The following is a 17,979-nucleotide window of genomic DNA, read 5'->3' as shown; positions in this document are numbered from 1 at the left end:
ATGTATACAACATCTGTTCTGGAATTGATGGAACTCCAGCAAGTCTGAGCTGAATTACAAGTTGTCAAAACAATCAAGAAAAACAACGGCAAAAAAGTCCTACATAAAGAGACCCTTTCCTTTTGGAAAAGTGTGCCAGATCTGCAAGGAATGCAGAGTCTGAACATCCACCTCTTTCCAAGATAGACCAAATGAAGAAGGATGGTGAGTATGGATGGGAATGAATGTTTGCAGAGTGAATGCTGAGTAAATGTGAGGCTTCCCCGAACAGCGGGAAGGGGCCTGAGGCTGTTAGGAATTGTGGGAGTTGTAGTCCCAAAACACCTGGAGGGCCCAAGTTTGCTCATGCCTGGGATATTTATTTATTTAGTACATTTCTATACTGCCTCTCTCAGCCTTCCGGCGACTCGAGGCGGTTTACAAGGCAAAATTCAATGCCATCAAAACACAATTACAATATAAAAACAGCTGTAATGAAACATAATTCAATAAATACTCATTAAAACAATGTCCAATCCCATCTTGTAGTTGTTTTGTTCTCATGTCCGTTACTCAGTATTCGCAAATGCCTGCTCAAACAGCCATGTCTTGAGTTTTTTGTGAAATGCTAAAAACGAAGAAGCTGACCTAATCTCCATAGGAAGGGTGTTCAATAGCCAAGAGGCCAGCAATGAGAAGGCCCTGTCTCTCGTCCCTGCCAGCCATGCTTGTAATGATGGCGGGACTGAGAGCAGGGCCTCTCCAGATGATCTTAAAGTCCTCGCAGGTTCATAAGGGGAGATGCGTTCGGACAGGTAAGTTGGGCCAGACAGGCAAGTTGGGATAGAGGGACCACACCTCCCCCCACACAGACCAAGAAGCATCCCCCACCCCAAAGCCTTGTCACCTGGGCAATAGCAGCGCAGCACTCCGGACTGGATGAGGGCGGCTGGGACGGAGATCTGGTCGAAGAGGCAGCTGTAGGGCTCGGCCTGGTCCACCCAGGGCCCCGTGATTAGCACCTTCACGCCCCCCTGGGACCCATAGAAGGAGGAAAGAGAGGGTCAGTGATTTGGAAGTAATGGGAGTTGCTCCCAGAGCCCAGGGAGACTCTTCCAAGGGGCAGACTCTGTTGGAGCATATAAAAATCAGTTAGTGAGTGTGTAAACTGGAAAATGCAAAGCACAAAGCTGATTTGTTGGGATACATCCAAGAACCTAGCTGAGCCTGGGAGTTTTGGCAACAGTTACATGTTTAGGTTTTCTGTGCAGGAGCTTACCAAGACCCGGAGGGCCTTGCCTTCTTCAACCTCTGCCATCAGCTGATTATGACAGGCAGGACGAGGAGGATGCCGTGGGGCGGCTGGGTAGCTTTGAAATGTATTTTAATATTCTTGCGCTACATGACAAATTAAAACATCTTTATACAGGCAGTCCCCAAGTTATGAACAAGAGAGCTTCTGTAGGTTAGTTCTTAAGTTGAATTTGTATTCAACTTAAGAACAAACCTACAGCACAGCTGGTTAATCACAAGCAGTAATAGATCACTGCCAACTGGAAGGTAGTGCAATGGGTTAAACTCCTGTGCCGGCAGGACTGAAGACCGACAGGTCGCAGGTTCGAATCCGGGGAGAGGCGGATGAGCTCCCTCTATCAGCTCCAGCTCTACATGCAGGGACATGAGAGAAGCCTCCCACAAGGATGATAAAAACATCAAATCATCCTGGCGTCCCCTGGGCAACGTCCTTGCAGACGGCCAATTCTCTCACACCAGAAGCGACTTGCAGTTTCTCAAGTTGCTCCTGACATGACAAAAAGAAAACTGGAAGGTGGCGAATTCGAAGCCCGAGTTGGACTGAGCACCTGACTGTTAAGCCTAGCTTACTGTCTACCTAAGCAGTTCAAAAACAGCTGAGCTGTGAGTAGCAAAATTAGGTGCCACAAGTGGGAAAGTATTATACAACACCACAAAAAATGCCAGAGATCAAAGAACAAAAAGGAAATAGATCAAAAGAGTTCGGCGTCAAAGTGGATGAAGCGACAGCACCCCCCCTGTGGCTGGAATCAAGCATAACCTCCAGGTGCCGAAGTTGGAAAATGCTGAAATACCTCTATCTGTCTGTCTGTGTTGTATGTCTAGAAACGGCATTGAATATTTGCTGTGTATGTGTGCATTGTGATCTGCCCTGAGTCCCTTTCGGGGTGAGAAGGGCAGAACATAAATAATGTAAATAAATAAATATAAGTCGGAATGGGAACTTTTTAAAGTGTCACTCCAATGATCCCTCTCTCTCTCTCTCTCTCTCCCTCTCTGTATATATGTATGTGTAAATATATGGGTGTGTGTATGGGTGTATGTGTGCATACATGTTTTGGAGAGCATAGGAAAGGGCGAACACCCCTGTCCCTGCGATGATTGGATTTTGCAAAATTTGACTTGTTGTGGCAAGAAGGTTTGGGGCTTGAGTCTAAGCGTAGACCCCTTTTCCCCAGGAGTGAACTTCTCTTCCAAGGGGCAGACTCCTCTCACTTCCTGTTGTCTCAGGCCCGTTCTGAACTGGGAGTCCTTTCTAAGTCGGAAGTTTGTAACTCGGGGATGGCCTGAATTCACATTTTGGTACTGTTCCATTATCTGGGTGGAGGCCATTAGGGAGTGCTACAGCAGGGATTCTCAACCTTTCTAAAGCCGTGACCCCTAAATACAGTTCCTCATGTTATGGTGACCCCTGTGAAGATCCCTTACCTTGCCAGCCGGGGTGGCAGGGCCTAGAAGAGACAGGCTAGGTAGTTTCAGCTTAGAAGGCCTGGCAGGGAGCGGCAGGAGCCATTTTGGTTTAGGGAAAAGCTCCAGTTCAAAGAGGGGGAGTGGCCTAGGCCTGAGCCAGCCCTGAAACAGCCAGGATTGGTTTGTTAAAGGGGGGCGGAGTTAGCCTGTTGGAGGGAAAGTAAGAAGCTGCTTTTAGTCAGTTCAGTTCAGTTCTGGTTGATGTTAGAGATAGAGCAGGGTTAGAGAAGCTACTAGGAGTTCGTGATTAGACTAGGCAGTTTGCCTGTAGTTTGCACAGCAAAGTAGGCTGTGGCAGACTGGTTACAGCTATTTTAGAGAAGAAATAGCTGGGTTGTGTATAGGAACTGTAACAAAGATAGAACCATTCTCTCATGCAACCGATACGCTTTTAAGAACAAGAACACTTTAATTGTAACAGCCAAGCCTATTCAACTGCGTTCGCTTTATTCTGTAACTTCTATTCAATAAACCTTTCTTGTTATTTTTAAAACTTAAGCCTGAGTCAAGTGCCATTTGTGGATTTAGTCCCTTTTCTTTTAAAATCAACCTCATCTGTTTTCCTACAAAGAAACCCTTTTAATAGACAGTACTTGGTGGTGTTTTAAACAACCTTTTAACATCTTCAATAGCTAGAGGGTTCCTGTTCATTTATTCTTATGGTGGCAGCGAAGGATTAAATAAAGGGACATCCCCTCAAGTGTTATCTAAGTGCCAGAGTGGTGTGAATTCCTTATTAAAGGAGGGACGGTGGTGGGATCTGTTTGCCCCTGTCCAGTCATATTGTTTGGCCATAAAGCCTGCCTTTATAATTGGGGTTAGGGCGGTGGGATTGTGTGACCCCCTTGCCCAAATAGCATAAAGGAGCCTTTATAACCCCCAACTATAAAATTATTTTCATGGCTACTTTAGAACTGTAACTTTGCTACTGCTATGAATCATTAACGTAACTATCTGATATGCAGAATGTGTTTTTATTGTTACAAATTGAACCTAATTAAAGCATAGTGATTAATCACAAAAACAATATGTTTGGGGGAGTATGGACAACGGATGATGGGATTTGCAGTACCTTCAACCGATTCAATTGTGACTTCCACAGACCACTGAGACCCCCACAAATTACAGAACTAGACCTAACTCGGCACAGAGAACCCACGTGACCAACAAAAAATACTGGAGGGGTTTGGTAGGATTGGGCAGTGATTTAGGGAAGTTGTAGTTCACCTACATCCGGAGAGAACTGAGAACCCAAATAACTGTGGATCTGGACCAAACTTGGCACGAATACTCATTATGCCTACTTTTGAACACGGGTGGAGTTTAGGGAAAATAGACCCTGACATTTGGGAGTTGCAGTTACTTGGAGTTATAGTTCACCTGCCATCAAAGAGCATTCTGAACACCAGCAACAATGGAATTGAACCAAATTTGGGATATAGAAGTCCCATGACCAACAGAAGAGGTTTGGGAGACATTGACAGTGATTTAGGAGAGGTGTAGTTCACCTACTATCTGGAGAGTGCTGTGGAATACCTGATACGTAGGTTGTGGTAGATTCTTTGAAGGGTGGAGAAGAAAGCACAGCGTGGGGCAGCAGCACGGCATGCCCTCCTCCTCCTCCTCCCTGTTTGGAGGCGCTGGTGGAAGAGACCGGAGAGGAGGAGGAAGAGACGAGGGCAGCTGCCCTGTGCCCCTCTTGTCATTATTCCAGGCCTCAAAGAGCTGCGAGGAAAGCCCCACGCTCCTCTCGCCGCTTTTGAGACCTCAAAGGGCAGTGTTTCTCAACCTGGGGGTCGGGACCCCTGTGGGGGTCGCGAGGGGGTGTCAGAGGGGTCACCAAAGACCATCAGAAAACATACTATTTTCTGTTGGTCATGGGTTCTGTGTGGGAAGTTTGGTCCAATTCTATCGTTGGTGGGATTCAGAATGTTATTTCATTGTAGGTGAACTATTAATCCCAGCAACTACAACTCCCAAATGTTAAGGTCTGTTTTTTCTCAAACTCCTCTAGTGTTCACATTTCAGCATATTGAGTATTCATGCCAAGTTTGGTCCAGATCCATCATTGTTTGAGTCCACAGTGCTCTCTGGATGTAGGTGAACTACAACTCCAAAAATTCAAGGTCAATGTCCACCAGATCCTCCCAGTAGTTTTTCTTGGCCATGGGAGTTCTGTGTGCCAAGTTTCGTTCAATTTCATCATTGGTGTTGTTCAGAATGCTCTTTGATTGTAGGTGAACTATAAATCCCAGTCACTACATCTACCAAATGACAAAATCAACCCCCCCCCCAACCCCATGAGTATTCAAATTTGGGCATATTGGGTATTTGGGATTTGAAAATATCTGCATATCAGATATTTACATTACGATTCACAACAGTAGCAAAATTATGGTTACGAAGTAGCAATGAAAACGTTATGGTTGGGGGTCACCACAATGAGAGGAACTGTACTAAGGGGTCACGGCATTAGGAAGTTTGAGAACCACTGTCAAAGGGGGTGAGAATAGGGTGGCCCCAGAGCCCGGCCGCTATTCCGGGGGCGGGGCCAAAGAAGGCAACGTCGCGATCCCTCTGAAATGGCCAGGTGACCCTTCTGGGGGTTGCGACCCCCAGGTTGAGAACTGCTGTGCTACAGTGTAAACTTTGGGTACTGTTCCATTCTCTGGGCAAAGGCCACTGGGGGGTGCTAGAGCCATTTTACAGGGGGTTGAAGGAGAAATACCAATTCCCCCCATTTTCCTGTTATTCCCCTCCACCCACGTCGCCATTGTGGAAACAACCGCAATGGGAAGTGGGGAGGGGGAATAACCAGTGAAAATGGGGGGAATGGTTTTCCTCCTTCAATTCCCTACCTGTTAAATGGACTATTCTTCTCTCTCTATCGCCTCCTAGTGGACTCCGCCTGGATAATGGAACAATACCCAAATATTTCTGCATTTGCTGTGTTCAGATTGTATTGTGTCAGGTGTGGCAAACAAATACAACACATGAAATTAAGTAGATGGGGCATGAGTGAACTTTGGCCTTCCTCCAGGTGTTTTGGACTCTAACTCCCACCATTCCTAACAGCCTCGGGCCCTTTCCTTTATTTGTTTGTTTGTTTGTTTGTTTACAGTATTTATATTCAGCCCTTCTCACCTTGCAAGGGACTCAGGGCAGATTATAATGTACATATCCATGGCAAACATTCAATGCCATAGACACACAACATATACAGACAGACACACAGAGGTCATTTTGTCATATGTTCTGGCAGTTGGTGATGGAAGGGTTATTGTAAGTCTTGCTTCTAAAGGGCTGAGTAGTTTGTAAGTCACAGTTTACAGGTAAAAGCAATTCTGTTTTGGTTAGACCACATCTGGAATATTGTGTCCAGTTCTGGGCACCACAATTCAAGAGAGATATTGACAAGCTGGAATGTGTCCAGAGGAGAGCGACTAAAATGATAAAAGGTCTGGAGAACAAGCCCTATGAGGAGCGGCTTAGGGAACTGGGCATGTTTAGCCTGAAGAAGAGAAGGCTGAGAGGAGATATGATGAGAGCCATGTATAAATATGTGAGAGGAAGCCACAGGGAGGAGGAGGGAGCAAGCTTGTTTTCTGCTTCCTTGGAGACTAGGACGCGGAACAATGGCTTCAAACTACAAGAGAGGAGATACCACCTGAACATTAGGAAGAACTTCCTGACTGTGAGAGCCGTTCAGCAGTGGAACTCTCTGCCCCGGAGTGTGGTGGAGGCTCCTTCTTTGGAAGCTTTTAAGCAGAGGCTGGATGGCCATTTGTCAGGGGTGATTTGAACGCAATATTCCTGCTTCTTGGCAGAATGGGGTTGGACTGGATGGCCCAGGAGGTCTCTTCCCACTCTTTGATTCTATGATTCTATGATTCTAAGGGTGGAGGTATGCAGGGGATAGATTGCAGCTGGGCGTGACTGGATTTAAGGAGCTAACCTTGGGACTGATCTTTGGGAGAGAAGTATTGTCATATTTTGGTCTATTAAAACAGCCAGCAAGTAAGTGCTGTTTTAATTAAACGGTTTGATAAAACTGGGAGTTTGGTTCATCTCTACCTAAATAAGGCAGAGCCCTGGCTGTTGTGGCTGAGATGTTCTCTGATGATGAGGATGATGGGATTCAGATTCCCGGCTCTTTTTCTGTGGCTCCCACAGACAGTGCAGAGTCAACACAGCGGTTCTCAGAAGAAAATAATTTTAACGAAGGAGATAGCAAACAGGTGGGGAGGCATTTGCCTCCTTCCCACGCTGATACTGTAAGTGCAGAAAGCTTTGATAGTGACCTGACCCGGCAAGCTCGTCTTGATTTGTGGGTCAGGCGGAGTTCTCACCTGGCCAGCAGACGAGAAGCCAGCTCGGGGAAAGGTCATCGCAATGCTTTCATGTTGGTGAGAGCATAATGTTTTCATGTTAGAAAGGTTTTTGCAAACCTAGAAATAGCGTCAGTTCAACGTAGCTTATTAGCCTGAAAGCTTCATGGAATAACCTTAGCTTGGAAAGCAGCACACTTGGGATTTCTTGCATTGTGATCTTGGGGGAATTGTTTCATTGCTTGTACCTTGAACTCTGGTTTGAACTTTGCCAATAGGATTGTGCCTCTTGTTTTTATCTGATCTTTGGAACTATATTCTGCATTTAACCTAAATCTTTGGAACTTTGCAATGCTTGTTCTTTATTTTGACTCGGATTTCTTCCTCAATAAACTATAAAACTACAGCTCTTGTGTGGTGGTGTTGGGAAGCAAGGTGACGCTTACTCTGAGTTGCAACACTGGCAACGTGACACATTTAACATTATAGCTTCATGAGGGTATTCTGGCCACCAGGGGAGCTGTTGCTTCACCGTCCATTTGTGACACTGATGGAGTACTTCCTCATTCTTTTGCACGCTGCTGGAGATTTTTATGGCGTTGTAAATTAGTTAAATTAGCCTCCCTGTGTAAGCGGTACCTAAATTTCCTACTTGGCAGATGCAACTGTCTTTCGGGCTGCAAAGGTCGACAGATAGCTACACAATTTGGTCGGAAGCTCACTCCGACCCGGGCTGGCTTCGAACTCATAACCTTTTGGTCAGTAGTGATCTTAATGCAGCTGACTCCCAGTGAGCTATGCCACAGTCCTGGTGCTTAAGCGTCTGAGCAGGGAAAGGAAGGTGGCCTGAGGCTGTAGGAATGATGGGAGTTGGAGTCCAAAACACCTGGTGTGCCCAAGTTGGCCCATACCTGAAGTAGATCATTAACATGTGAACGTAAACACAATCCTAATGGGCTTTGGGGGCAGCTCCTATGCAGCCTGCACGGCCCCACAGACCCAAATCCACAAACCTCCTTATAGTAGCCCCTCCCCACAATGCCTCAGCCCCTCCCCCAAAAAAACTCCAGACCCCCACCCCCTCCCCTCCCGGCCGCACTCCACTGACCTCTGGGTAGGACCATTCGGGGGAGAAGTCCGTGATGGAGGCCAATGACTGTTGTGGGGTCTCCTCGCCCAGATCCTCCCCCGCGGAGAGGACCCTCCCGGGGCTCTGCCGCCCTCCGCCACTGCCGCTCCCTTCCGAGGCTCCGTCTCCGTCTCCGCCCACCCCACTCTCGTCCGTCATGAGTTCGCCAATGAGGTCCGGGAAGTGGTTGTCGAAGGAGAGGCCGAAGGAGGCGGTGGAAGGAGAGGCGGTAGCCGCCACCGCCGCCGTCTGGATCATGGAGTAGAGCTCCTCCTGGAGCTCTGTGGCCGAAATCTCCGGTGGAGACCCCTCGTCGCCCTGGGGCTCCTCTTCCCCGGCAGTGGGGGTGGTCTCCATGGGGGTCTCCGGGGGGCTGCTCTTGCATTCTTCCGTCCCGGCAGAAGAGGACGGCGGAGGCGAGGGGGGCAAGAGGGCGGCCGCGGGCCGGGCCCCACCATCGTCTTGGATAAAGAAGCGGTTGGTGCTGGGCACAAAGACCGAGTAGCCTTGGAGGGTGGTGGTGTTACCACTGTTGTTCTCCGACGGCAGCGGCGGCTCCGGTTTGGTGCCCCCACCGTAAGTCTCGCCTTCCTTGGGGCTGTTGAGGAAGCAGTCCGGGTCGAAGGCCGCGTCCGGCTCGGCGGGTCCCGACTCCGCGGTCTCCATGCTGGAGTCCAGGTTCTGTGAGAGGACCAGGCCCGGTCCCAAGAGCAAAGCCAGGCCCAGAGGGGTCGCCGGGGGGACCGCGCTTTCGCCATGACCTCCCTCTCGGGAGAGCAGCTGCTGGCTGGGGGTCAAGGCCAGAGGCTTCTCAGGTGGCCCTCTCATGACCAGGAGGGCCCCACTGCCATTGGTTCCACCTGGAAGTCCCACCGAGAGGGAGGCGGGCGGGAGCTCCTGCTTGGGGACAAGAGGGCCGCCATCCGGGGAGGACACCTTAGCCAGACGGGGCTCCCTGTGGCCCTCAGAGGACGAGGAGGAGGAGGAAGAGGTTGACGACGAAGACGAGGCTCTGGGCACCTCCGGCTCCACTTTGGCCTCCTCCGACGGGACGACGTGGGTCTCGGTGAGCGCCGGGAAGGGGCACGGGGGGCGGAGCTCCACCTTCGGGGAGATGATGCGGTGCTTGGTGCTGCTGCTGCATTTGTGCGGGACGTGGCTGGGGCTCCCTGCCAAGGAAGGGGAAAGGAGGACGACAAATCACGCACAGAAGAGACCCTTGGAAGTGACAACCCCCTTCAAGCCTCCTCTAGTAATGAGCTCTCTAACTAAAAACATAATATTCGTTTGTGGGATTCACAGAACTCAAAAATCACTGGACGAATGGACGCCAAATTTGGACACTATACTCCTAACAGGCCAATGAGTGACCTTCATGCATAACCCCCCCCCCCAAAAAAGTAGGGAAAAACCAAAAGGCTAAATGACAAAAAGCTAAATGACAATACAGAAAAAGGAAGAGGGAGGGAGGGAAGGAAGGAAAGGGAGAAAGAAAGAAAGAAAGAAAGAAAGAAAGAAAGAAAGAAAGAAAGAAAAAAAGAAAGAAGGGAGGAAAAGAAAAAAAGGAAAGAGGGAAGGAATCGTGGAAGCAAAGAGCAAAGGAAGGAAGGAAAGAAATAGAGAAGGAAGAAAGGAGAGAAGGAAAGAAGAAAAGGGAAGGAAAGAGGAAGCAAAGGAAGGAGAGAATGGGGAGGGAAGGAAAGAAGGAAAGAGAGAAGGAAGCATGGAAGCAAAGAGCAAAGGAAGAAAGGAAAGAGGTAAAGGAAGAAAGGAGGGAAAGGACAAGGAAAAGGAAAAGAAAAGGGGGGAAGGAAAGAAAGAGGTAGAGAAAGAAGGAAGGAGAGAAAGAAAGAAAAAAAGGGAAGGAAGGAAAGAGGGAGCGAAGGTAGGAGAGTACGAGGGAAGGAAGGAAAGAAGGAAAGAGAGAAGGAAGCATGGAAGTAAAAAGCGAAGGAAGGTAAGAAAGAGGTAGAGAAAGGAAGGAAGGAGAAAAAGTGCAAGGAAAAGAAAAAGGGGGAAGGAAGGAAAAAAGCAAAGTAGGAAGAAAGGAGAGAAGGAAGGAAGAAAAGGGAAGGAAGGAAAGAGGGAGCGAAGGAAGGAGAGGATGAAGGAAGGAAGGAAGGAAGGAAAGAGAGAAGAGGGAGCGAAGGAAGGAGACAACAAGGGAGGGAAGGAAAGAAGGAAAGAGAGAAGGAAGCATGGAAGCAAAGAGTGAAGGAAGAAAGGAAAGAGGTAGAGAAGGAAGGAAGGAGAGAAGGAAAGAAGAAAAGGGAAGGAAGGAAAGAGGGAGCGAAGGAAGGAGAGGATGAAGGAAGGAAGGAAGGAAGGAAGGAAAGAGAGAAGAGGGAGCGAAGGAAGGAGACAACAAGGGAGGGAAGGAAAGAAGGAAAGAGAGAAGGAAGCATGGAAGCAAAGAGTGAAGGAAGAAAGGAAAGAGGTAGAGAAGGAAGGAAGGAGAGAAGGAAAGAAGAAAAGGGAAGGAAGGAAAGAGGGAGTGAAGGAAGGAGAGAACGAGGGAGGGAAGGAAAGAAGGAAAGAGAAAAGGGAAGGAAGGAAAGAGGGAGTGAAGGAAGGAGAGAACGAGGGAGGGAAGGAAAGAAGGAAAGAGAAAAGGAAGCATGGAAGCAAAGAGTGAAGGAAGAAAGGAAAGAGGTAGAGAAGGAAGGAAGGAGAGAAGGAAAGAAGAAAAGGGAAGGAAGGAAAGAGGGAGTGAAGGAAGGAGAGAACGAGGGAGGGAAGGAAAGAAGGAAAGAGAAAAGGGAAGGAAGGAAAGAGGGAGTGAAGGAAGGAGAGAACGAGGGAGGGAAGGAAAGAAGGAAAGAGAAAAGGAAGCATGGAAGCAAAGAGTGAAGGAAGAAAGGAAAGAGGTAGAGAAGGAAGGAAGGAGAGAAGGAAAGAAGAAAAGGGAAGGAAGGAAAGAGGGAGTGAAGGAAGGAGAGAACGAGGGAGGGAAGGAAAGAAGGAAAGAGAAAAGGAAGCATGGAAGCAAAGAGCAAAGCAAGGGAAGAAGGAGGTAGAGAAGGAAGGAGAGAAGGAAAGAAAAAAAGGAAAGGAAGGAAAGAGGGAGCGAAGGAAAAAAGGAAAGAGGTAGAGAGTGAGAGCAAAATCCCCTTCAAGGCCTGCCAATAGCCCAAGACAACCAAAATATCATTTGGATACTTATTCATAAATGCAAGAGTGTGTTATGATGTTGGGAATTCAGATCCCACTTTCCTTCTCTCAAAGGGAACTCAAAGCAGCAAAAACAATCAAAACCCAGTGGAGGTTTTGCAGGGAGTGTTCCATGTCATGCTCTGGCAATTCAGGATTCCGCCACTGGAGGGCACCCAATGCTCCTCACAGCAGGCAATCCCAATGCCAGAATGGGCTGCAAACTGGAGGGAACTGGGAGCAAGGGAGGTCCACAAACTGGGAGCAAGGGAGGTCCAGCAAGTCTCATGCTCCAAAAAAAAAAATCACTGTAGATTATTGTTGTGTCTTTCAATTATATTATTGTTGTTACAGCTCTCCCTTCTGCAATGGGATTATTATTATTATTATTATTATTATTATTATTATTATTGCTGTTATTAATATCTTAAGAGACTCGTGTTCTCCATGGCGCCAGTTGTGACCCAAGCCTGGCCCACAGAGGAAGAATGGGTCTTCTATTCTGCCAAAACAATGGCTCCAGTCAAGGGAGAAACTTATGCGCGTTTCATAAACTAATCTGCCAAATGAAACCAAAGAGAGCGGAGAGTTTCCTCGTTGGCTGACCAACCAAGTTAACTAAGTGGCGAGAGCAATCCCAGCAATGGAGTCCAAGGCAGGTCCTCTTGCTCTCAATGGAGTTGACGCTAAGTATGTATTGAATTGTGTCACCTCTAATTCAATGACCGGGCTCAATGCGCTGTGATCCTGGGACTTGGAGTTTGGTGCGGCATCGCCCTTCCCTGGCGGAGGAGTCTCAACATCTTGTATTATTATTTGACTGACACCAAAAACACAGTATCTCACAGCAAACGAGATCTATATGCTGGATTTCGTATGACAAAATTGCAAGTTGAACATTTCCCAAGCGTCTAGGACTGTGTGATGCATTATTACCTTGCGAACCGCAAAATATCTTGCGAACCGCATCTCGGCCTACGAGCCCACGAGGACCTTGAGATCATCTGGGGAGGCCCTTCTCTCGGTCCCGCCTGCCTCACAGGCACGCCTGGCGGGGACGAGAGAGCGGGCCTTCTCGGTGGTGGCCCCCCGGCTATGGAACTCCCTCCCTGCTGAAATCAGACAGGCGCCTTCCCTCATGGCCTTCCGCAAGGGCCTGAAACCCTGGCTCTTCGAAAAGGCCTTCAACTAAGTGCTATGTTTTTTGGAATGACCACCGGAATGGACTATGACTATGAGATTGATTATGACCCCAAACTAGACGAAGCGGATTTTTAGATGTTGTGTTATGGTCTTGATTTATTGTAAATTGTTGTCTTTTCTATGTTCTGTACACCGCCACGAGTCGCCCTCGGGCTGAGAGTGGCGGTTAACAAGTGCAAATAATAAATAAATAAATAAATAATATTATCCGGAGTTTCGGGGTACGCGGATGATGTCCAACCCTGTCACTCCTTTCCACCTGCTACTAGGGAGGCTGTCCAGGTCCTGAACCGGTGCTTGGCCACTGTGACAGTCTGGATGAGGGCGAACAAATTGAAATTGAATCCAGACAAGACGGAGGTACTCCTCGTCAGTCGCAAGGCCGAACAGGGCATAGGGTTACAGCCTGTGTTGGACGGGGTCGCACTCCCCCTGAAGATGCAGGTTCGCAGCTTGGGTGTGACCCTGGACTCATTGCTGAGCCTGGAACCCCAGGTTTCGGCAGTGACCAGGGGAGCATTCGCACAGTTAAAACTTGTGCGCCAGCTGCGCCCGTACCTTGGGAAGTCTGACTTGGCCATGGTAGTCCACGCTCTGGTTACATTCCGCATAGACTACTGCAATGCTCTCTACGTGGGGTTGCCTTTGAAGACTGCTTGGAGGCTTCAAATGGTCCAGTGTTCAGCAGCCAGGTTGCTAACAGGAGCGGCACTCAAGGAGCATACTACTCCTCTGTTGCGCCAGCTCCACTGGCTACCAGTTTGTGGTAGCCAGTGCTGGCGTTAGCCTATAAAGCCCTAAACGGTTCTGCCCCTACTTACCTCTCCGAACGCATCTCCTCCTATGAACCGGCTAGGACACTAAGATCATCTGGGGAGGCCCTGCTCTCGGTCCTGCCTGCATCACAGGCACGCTTGGCGGGGACGAGAGACAGGGCCTTCTCAGTGGTGGCCCCTCGGCTGTGGAATGCCCTTCCTACAGATATCAGATTGGCCCCCTCCCTGCTGGCGTTCCGGAGGAAAGTGAAGACCTGGCATTTGATTAAACAGTGTAATTGAACATAGGAATACGGAATAATGGATGATGAGACTGGATTCTGATTTTACTGTTGAGGCGCTCATGACTGTTATACGGATGTTTAATGATTTATGTTAACAATTGTTTTTAATTGCCCTACACTTGTCTCACGATGTTTTGTATCGATGTTGTTCACCGCTTTGAGTCGCCTGAGGGCTGAGAAAAGCGGGATAGAAATAAAGTAAATAAATAAAATAAATTATTTATTTATTTAATTTATTTTATTTTATTTACTTCGCTTATATACCGCAATTCTCAGCCCAAGGGCGACTCACTGCGGTGTACAACATAGAAAAACAGGTGCAAAATACAAACATAGTGTAAAATAATCCGCAATTCATCATTATCAAAAAACATCTCATCAAAAACATCAACATTCCTACAAAAGCCATTCCGTGTCGTCTCATCGTCAAACCCACAATCCGGTATCATTTCCGTTGTTCCATTCCTATGGTCAAATTACCAATCATTGCACTTCTTGTTCAAATGCCTTCTTAAACAGCCAGGTCTTTAACTTCCTACGGAATATCAACAGGGAGGGAGCTAGCCTGATGTCCACAAGAAGGGTGTTCCACAGCCGAGGAGCCACCACCGAGAAGGCCCTATCTCTCGTCCCCGCCAGCCGTGCTTGTGAAGCAGGCGGGATCGAGAGCAGAGCCTCCCCGGACGATCTTAAAGTCCTCGTGGGCTCATAGGCCGAGAGGCGGTCAGTTAGGTATCTTGGGCCGGAACCGTTATTATTATTGTTGTTGTTATTATTATATCTATTTATCCCAAGCGTTATCTCCTGTAGGTTCTTGTGGGTTTTTTCGGGCTATAGAGCCATGTTCTAGAGGCATTTCTCCTGACGTTTCGCCTGCATCTATGGCAAGCATCCTCAGAGGTTGAGAAGGTGGAATGGGTTGAGAGTCCTCGATGAGATATACCGTGTCTCCGCCAGCAGGGAGGGGGCTGATCTGATATCTGTAGGAAGGGCGTTCCATAGCTGAGGGGCCACCACTGAGAAGGCCCTGTCTCTCGTTCCCGTCAGGCGCGCTTGTGATACAGGTGGGACTGAGAGTAGGGCCTCCCCAGATGATCTTGGCGTCCTGGTTGGTTCATAGGAGGAGATGTGTTCAGACCTTCTCAACCTCTGAGGATGCTTGCCATAGATGCAGGCGAAACGTCAGGAGAAATGCCTCTAGAACATGGCTCTATAGCCCGAAAAAAACCCACAAGAACCTAGTGATTCCAGCCATGAAAGCCTTCGACAATACGTTATCTCCTGTGTTTTTCAGTGTTTTTATGAGTGACGGTCACTCGTTGGCCTGAGAGGAGTCTTGTGTCCAAATTTGGTGTCAATTCGTCCAGTGGTTTTTGAATTATGTTAATCCCACAAACTAACATTACATTTTTATTTATATAGATTGACCCGTAGTGGCTGCATTTCCCATCCTTATATTTGAGTCAATACGTTTCCCCAGTTTTTTGTGGCAAAATTAGGAGCCTTGGCTTATACTCGGGTATATATGGTATATCTCATCAAGGACTCTCGACCCATTCCACCTCGTTTGTGGCAGCCACAAAAACAACGTTCCTGGGGAAGAGCGACCACTTTCAAAGCAAGGAGGGCACAATGAGTACTTAGGCCACAACCCGGAGAAGCATGCTGACCGAGTCCGCTGGTGCAGAGGCAGGCGTGGGTGCGTGGCAGGGGCTTGGCCTGGTGGCTCTCCAGGATCTGCTGCACCAGCTGCTCAATGGAGAACTCGGCCGTCCCGTTCCCGTTGCTGCAGGTCCACTTGATCCCGTGAACTGCGGGCACAGAGAGGGGAAAGGAACACACGCGCCGGTGAGAGTTCACTCCGTGACACTGTCGTCTTTTCTTCTTCTTCTTTTGGACACTACACAGACTTTTATGATTTTTTTTAAAAAAAGATCTCAATAACCAAGCTTGCAAACATTTCAATTCTAATTCAAAGGGACTGAGATGTCAATTATCCAGTCTCTTGAGTGCAAAACAGGCCTGGGCCAACTTCAGCCCTCCCTCCAAGTATCGCAATATGCAAACATGAAAACAAAATTAAATATAAACAATATGTTTTTAAAAAAACACACTGTAAAAGCCAAGAAAACCTATTGAAAGTGAAAAACCACAGCACCCCCTGGCTTGATCTTAAAGGCATTCCTCTTCAAAAGATATCCTGCCTTCCTTCCATCCATCTTTCCTTCCTTTCATCCTCCTTCCTTCCAACCTTCCATCCTGCCTACCTTCCTTTGATACTTCAGTCCTTTCTTCCTTCAATCCTTCCATCCATTCGATCTTCCTTACAACCAGTTTGCCTGTCATCCATCCATCCATCCATCCATCCATCCATCCATCCATCCTTCCATCCATCCATCCATCCACCCATCCATCCTTCCATCCATTCTTCCATCCTCCATCCATCCATCCATCCATCCTTCCATCCTCCTTCCATCCATCCATCCATCCATCCATCCATCCATCCATCCACCCATTCATCCATCCTTCCATCCTCCTTCCATTCATCCATCCATCCATCCTTCCATCCATTCTTCCATCCTCCTTCCATCCATCCATCCATCCATCCACCCATTCATCCATCCTTCCATCCATTCTTCCATCCTCCTTCCATCCATCCATCCATCCATCCATCCTTCCACCCATCCATCCACCCATTCATCCATCCTTCCATCCTCCTTCAATCCATTCTTCCATCCTCCTTCCATCCATCTATTCATCCATCCTTCCTTCCATCCATTCTTCCATCCATCCTTCCATCCATCCAACCTTTGATCATTCCATCTTTCTTTCCAGCCTTCATTTGATGCTTCCTTTGATCCTTCCTTCCTTTGCTGCTTTTATCCTACCTTCTATCCTTTCATCCAGTCTCCTTCCCTCCATCTTACCTTCCTTCCATCCATCCTTCAATCTTTCCTTCCTTCCATCCATCCTTCAATCTTCCCTTTCACCCATCCTTCTTTCCAGCCATCCTTTGATCCTTCCATCTTATTTTCCTTCAATCCCCCCTTTCTTCCATTCCTTCCTTCTAACCAATCCTTCCAACCTTCTTTCCATCCTTCCTTCGCTCCTTCTATCTTTCCTTCCACCCATGCTTCCTTCAATCCTTCCTCCATCCCTTCCATCCTTCCTTTGATCCTTCCTTCCTTCCATCCTTCTTTCCTCCAATTCCTTCTTCCATCCAGTACTTTCATCCTTCTTTCCTTCAATCAATCCTTCCTTCCATCCATCGATGCTTCCTTTGATCCATACTTCCTTCCTTTTCTCCTTCTTTCCTTCCATTGATCCTACCTTCCATCCTTCCTCCATCCCTTCCTTCGCTGCTTCTATCCTATCTTCTATCCTTCTTTCCAGCCTTCCTACCTTCCATTCAACCACCCATCCTTTGATCCTCCATCCTTCCTTCCTTTGCTCCTTCTAGCCTTCCATCCATTCTTCCTCCAATCCTACCTTCCATTGTTCCTTCAATCCTTCCTCCATCCCTTCCATCCACCCTTCCTTTGATCCTTCCTTCCTTCCATCCTTCTTTCCTTCAATCCCTCCTTCCATCCAGTCCTGTCATCCTTCCTTCCTCCCTTCCAGCCTTCCTTCACTTCCTTCCTTCCTTCAATCAATCCTTCCATCCATCCTTCGATGCTTCCTTTGATCCTCCATCTTTCCTTCCTTTGCTCCTTCTATCCTTCCTTCCATCCATCGATCCTACCTTCCATTGTACCTTCAATCCTTCATCCCTTCCTTACAACCTTCCATCCATCCTTCCTTTGATCCTTCCTTCCATCCTTCTTTCCTTCAATCCCTCCTTTCATCCAGTCCTTTCATCCTTTCTTCCTTTCCATCCATCCTTCGATGCTTCCTTTGATCCTCCATCCTTCCTTCCTTTGCTCCTTCTATCCTTCTTTCCATCCATCCTTTGATCCTTCCAACCTTCCTTCACTGCTTCTATCCTATCCTTCTTTCCACCCTTCCTTCCTTCCCTCCATCCATCTATCCACCCCCCTGCCCCCCTCCGTCCCCTTGCCCTTGACTCACACATGGGCTTGAGCTGCCCCACCAGCTCCTCCTTGGACCACTTCAGCCACTCCTTGCGGTCACTGTTGATGGAGCACAGGACCGGCCCACACAGCTTCCCACAGTCCTCAATGGCCGGCACGTTCAGGTAGTGCACCAGCACAATGTCCGGGTTCTGCAGGAAACACGGAAAGAAGGGAAGCCCTTTGGGAAGCCCGGCCGGACAGGGAAGGGAAATGGGGACCCCCAGGAACACCCCACAAGCACCACAGCAGGGCCGAATCCCACAGAGCCCTGGG

The 17,979-nt window shown here is 48.2% G+C and overlaps 1 protein-coding gene across 1 annotated transcript in view; it reads right to left on the bottom strand.

The window, feature by feature from the left end:
* The window catches only part of CAMTA2 (calmodulin binding transcription activator 2), an 89,514-nt gene that overhangs the window by 57,094 nt on the left and 14,441 nt on the right, over positions 1–17,979 (bottom strand). Inside the window, exons 6-9 of the mRNA XM_067469650.1 lie at positions 17,702–17,855; positions 15,304–15,444; positions 8,200–9,389; positions 887–1,013 (exon numbers count right to left, since the gene is read on the bottom strand). Of these exons, the coding sequence (XP_067325751.1) occupies positions 887–1,013; positions 8,200–9,389; positions 15,304–15,444; positions 17,702–17,855 (1,612 nt within the window). The remainder of the gene's footprint in view (positions 1–886; positions 1,014–8,199; positions 9,390–15,303; positions 15,445–17,701; positions 17,856–17,979) is intronic.

Source organism: Anolis sagrei, chromosome 6 (assembly GCF_037176765.1).
Source record: "Anolis sagrei isolate rAnoSag1 chromosome 6, rAnoSag1.mat, whole genome shotgun sequence".
NCBI classification, from domain to species: Eukaryota; Metazoa; Chordata; class Lepidosauria; order Squamata; family Dactyloidae; genus Anolis; species Anolis sagrei.
Note: the sequence above shows the minus strand (reverse complement) of the source record. Positions and strands in the feature narration are given on the sequence as shown.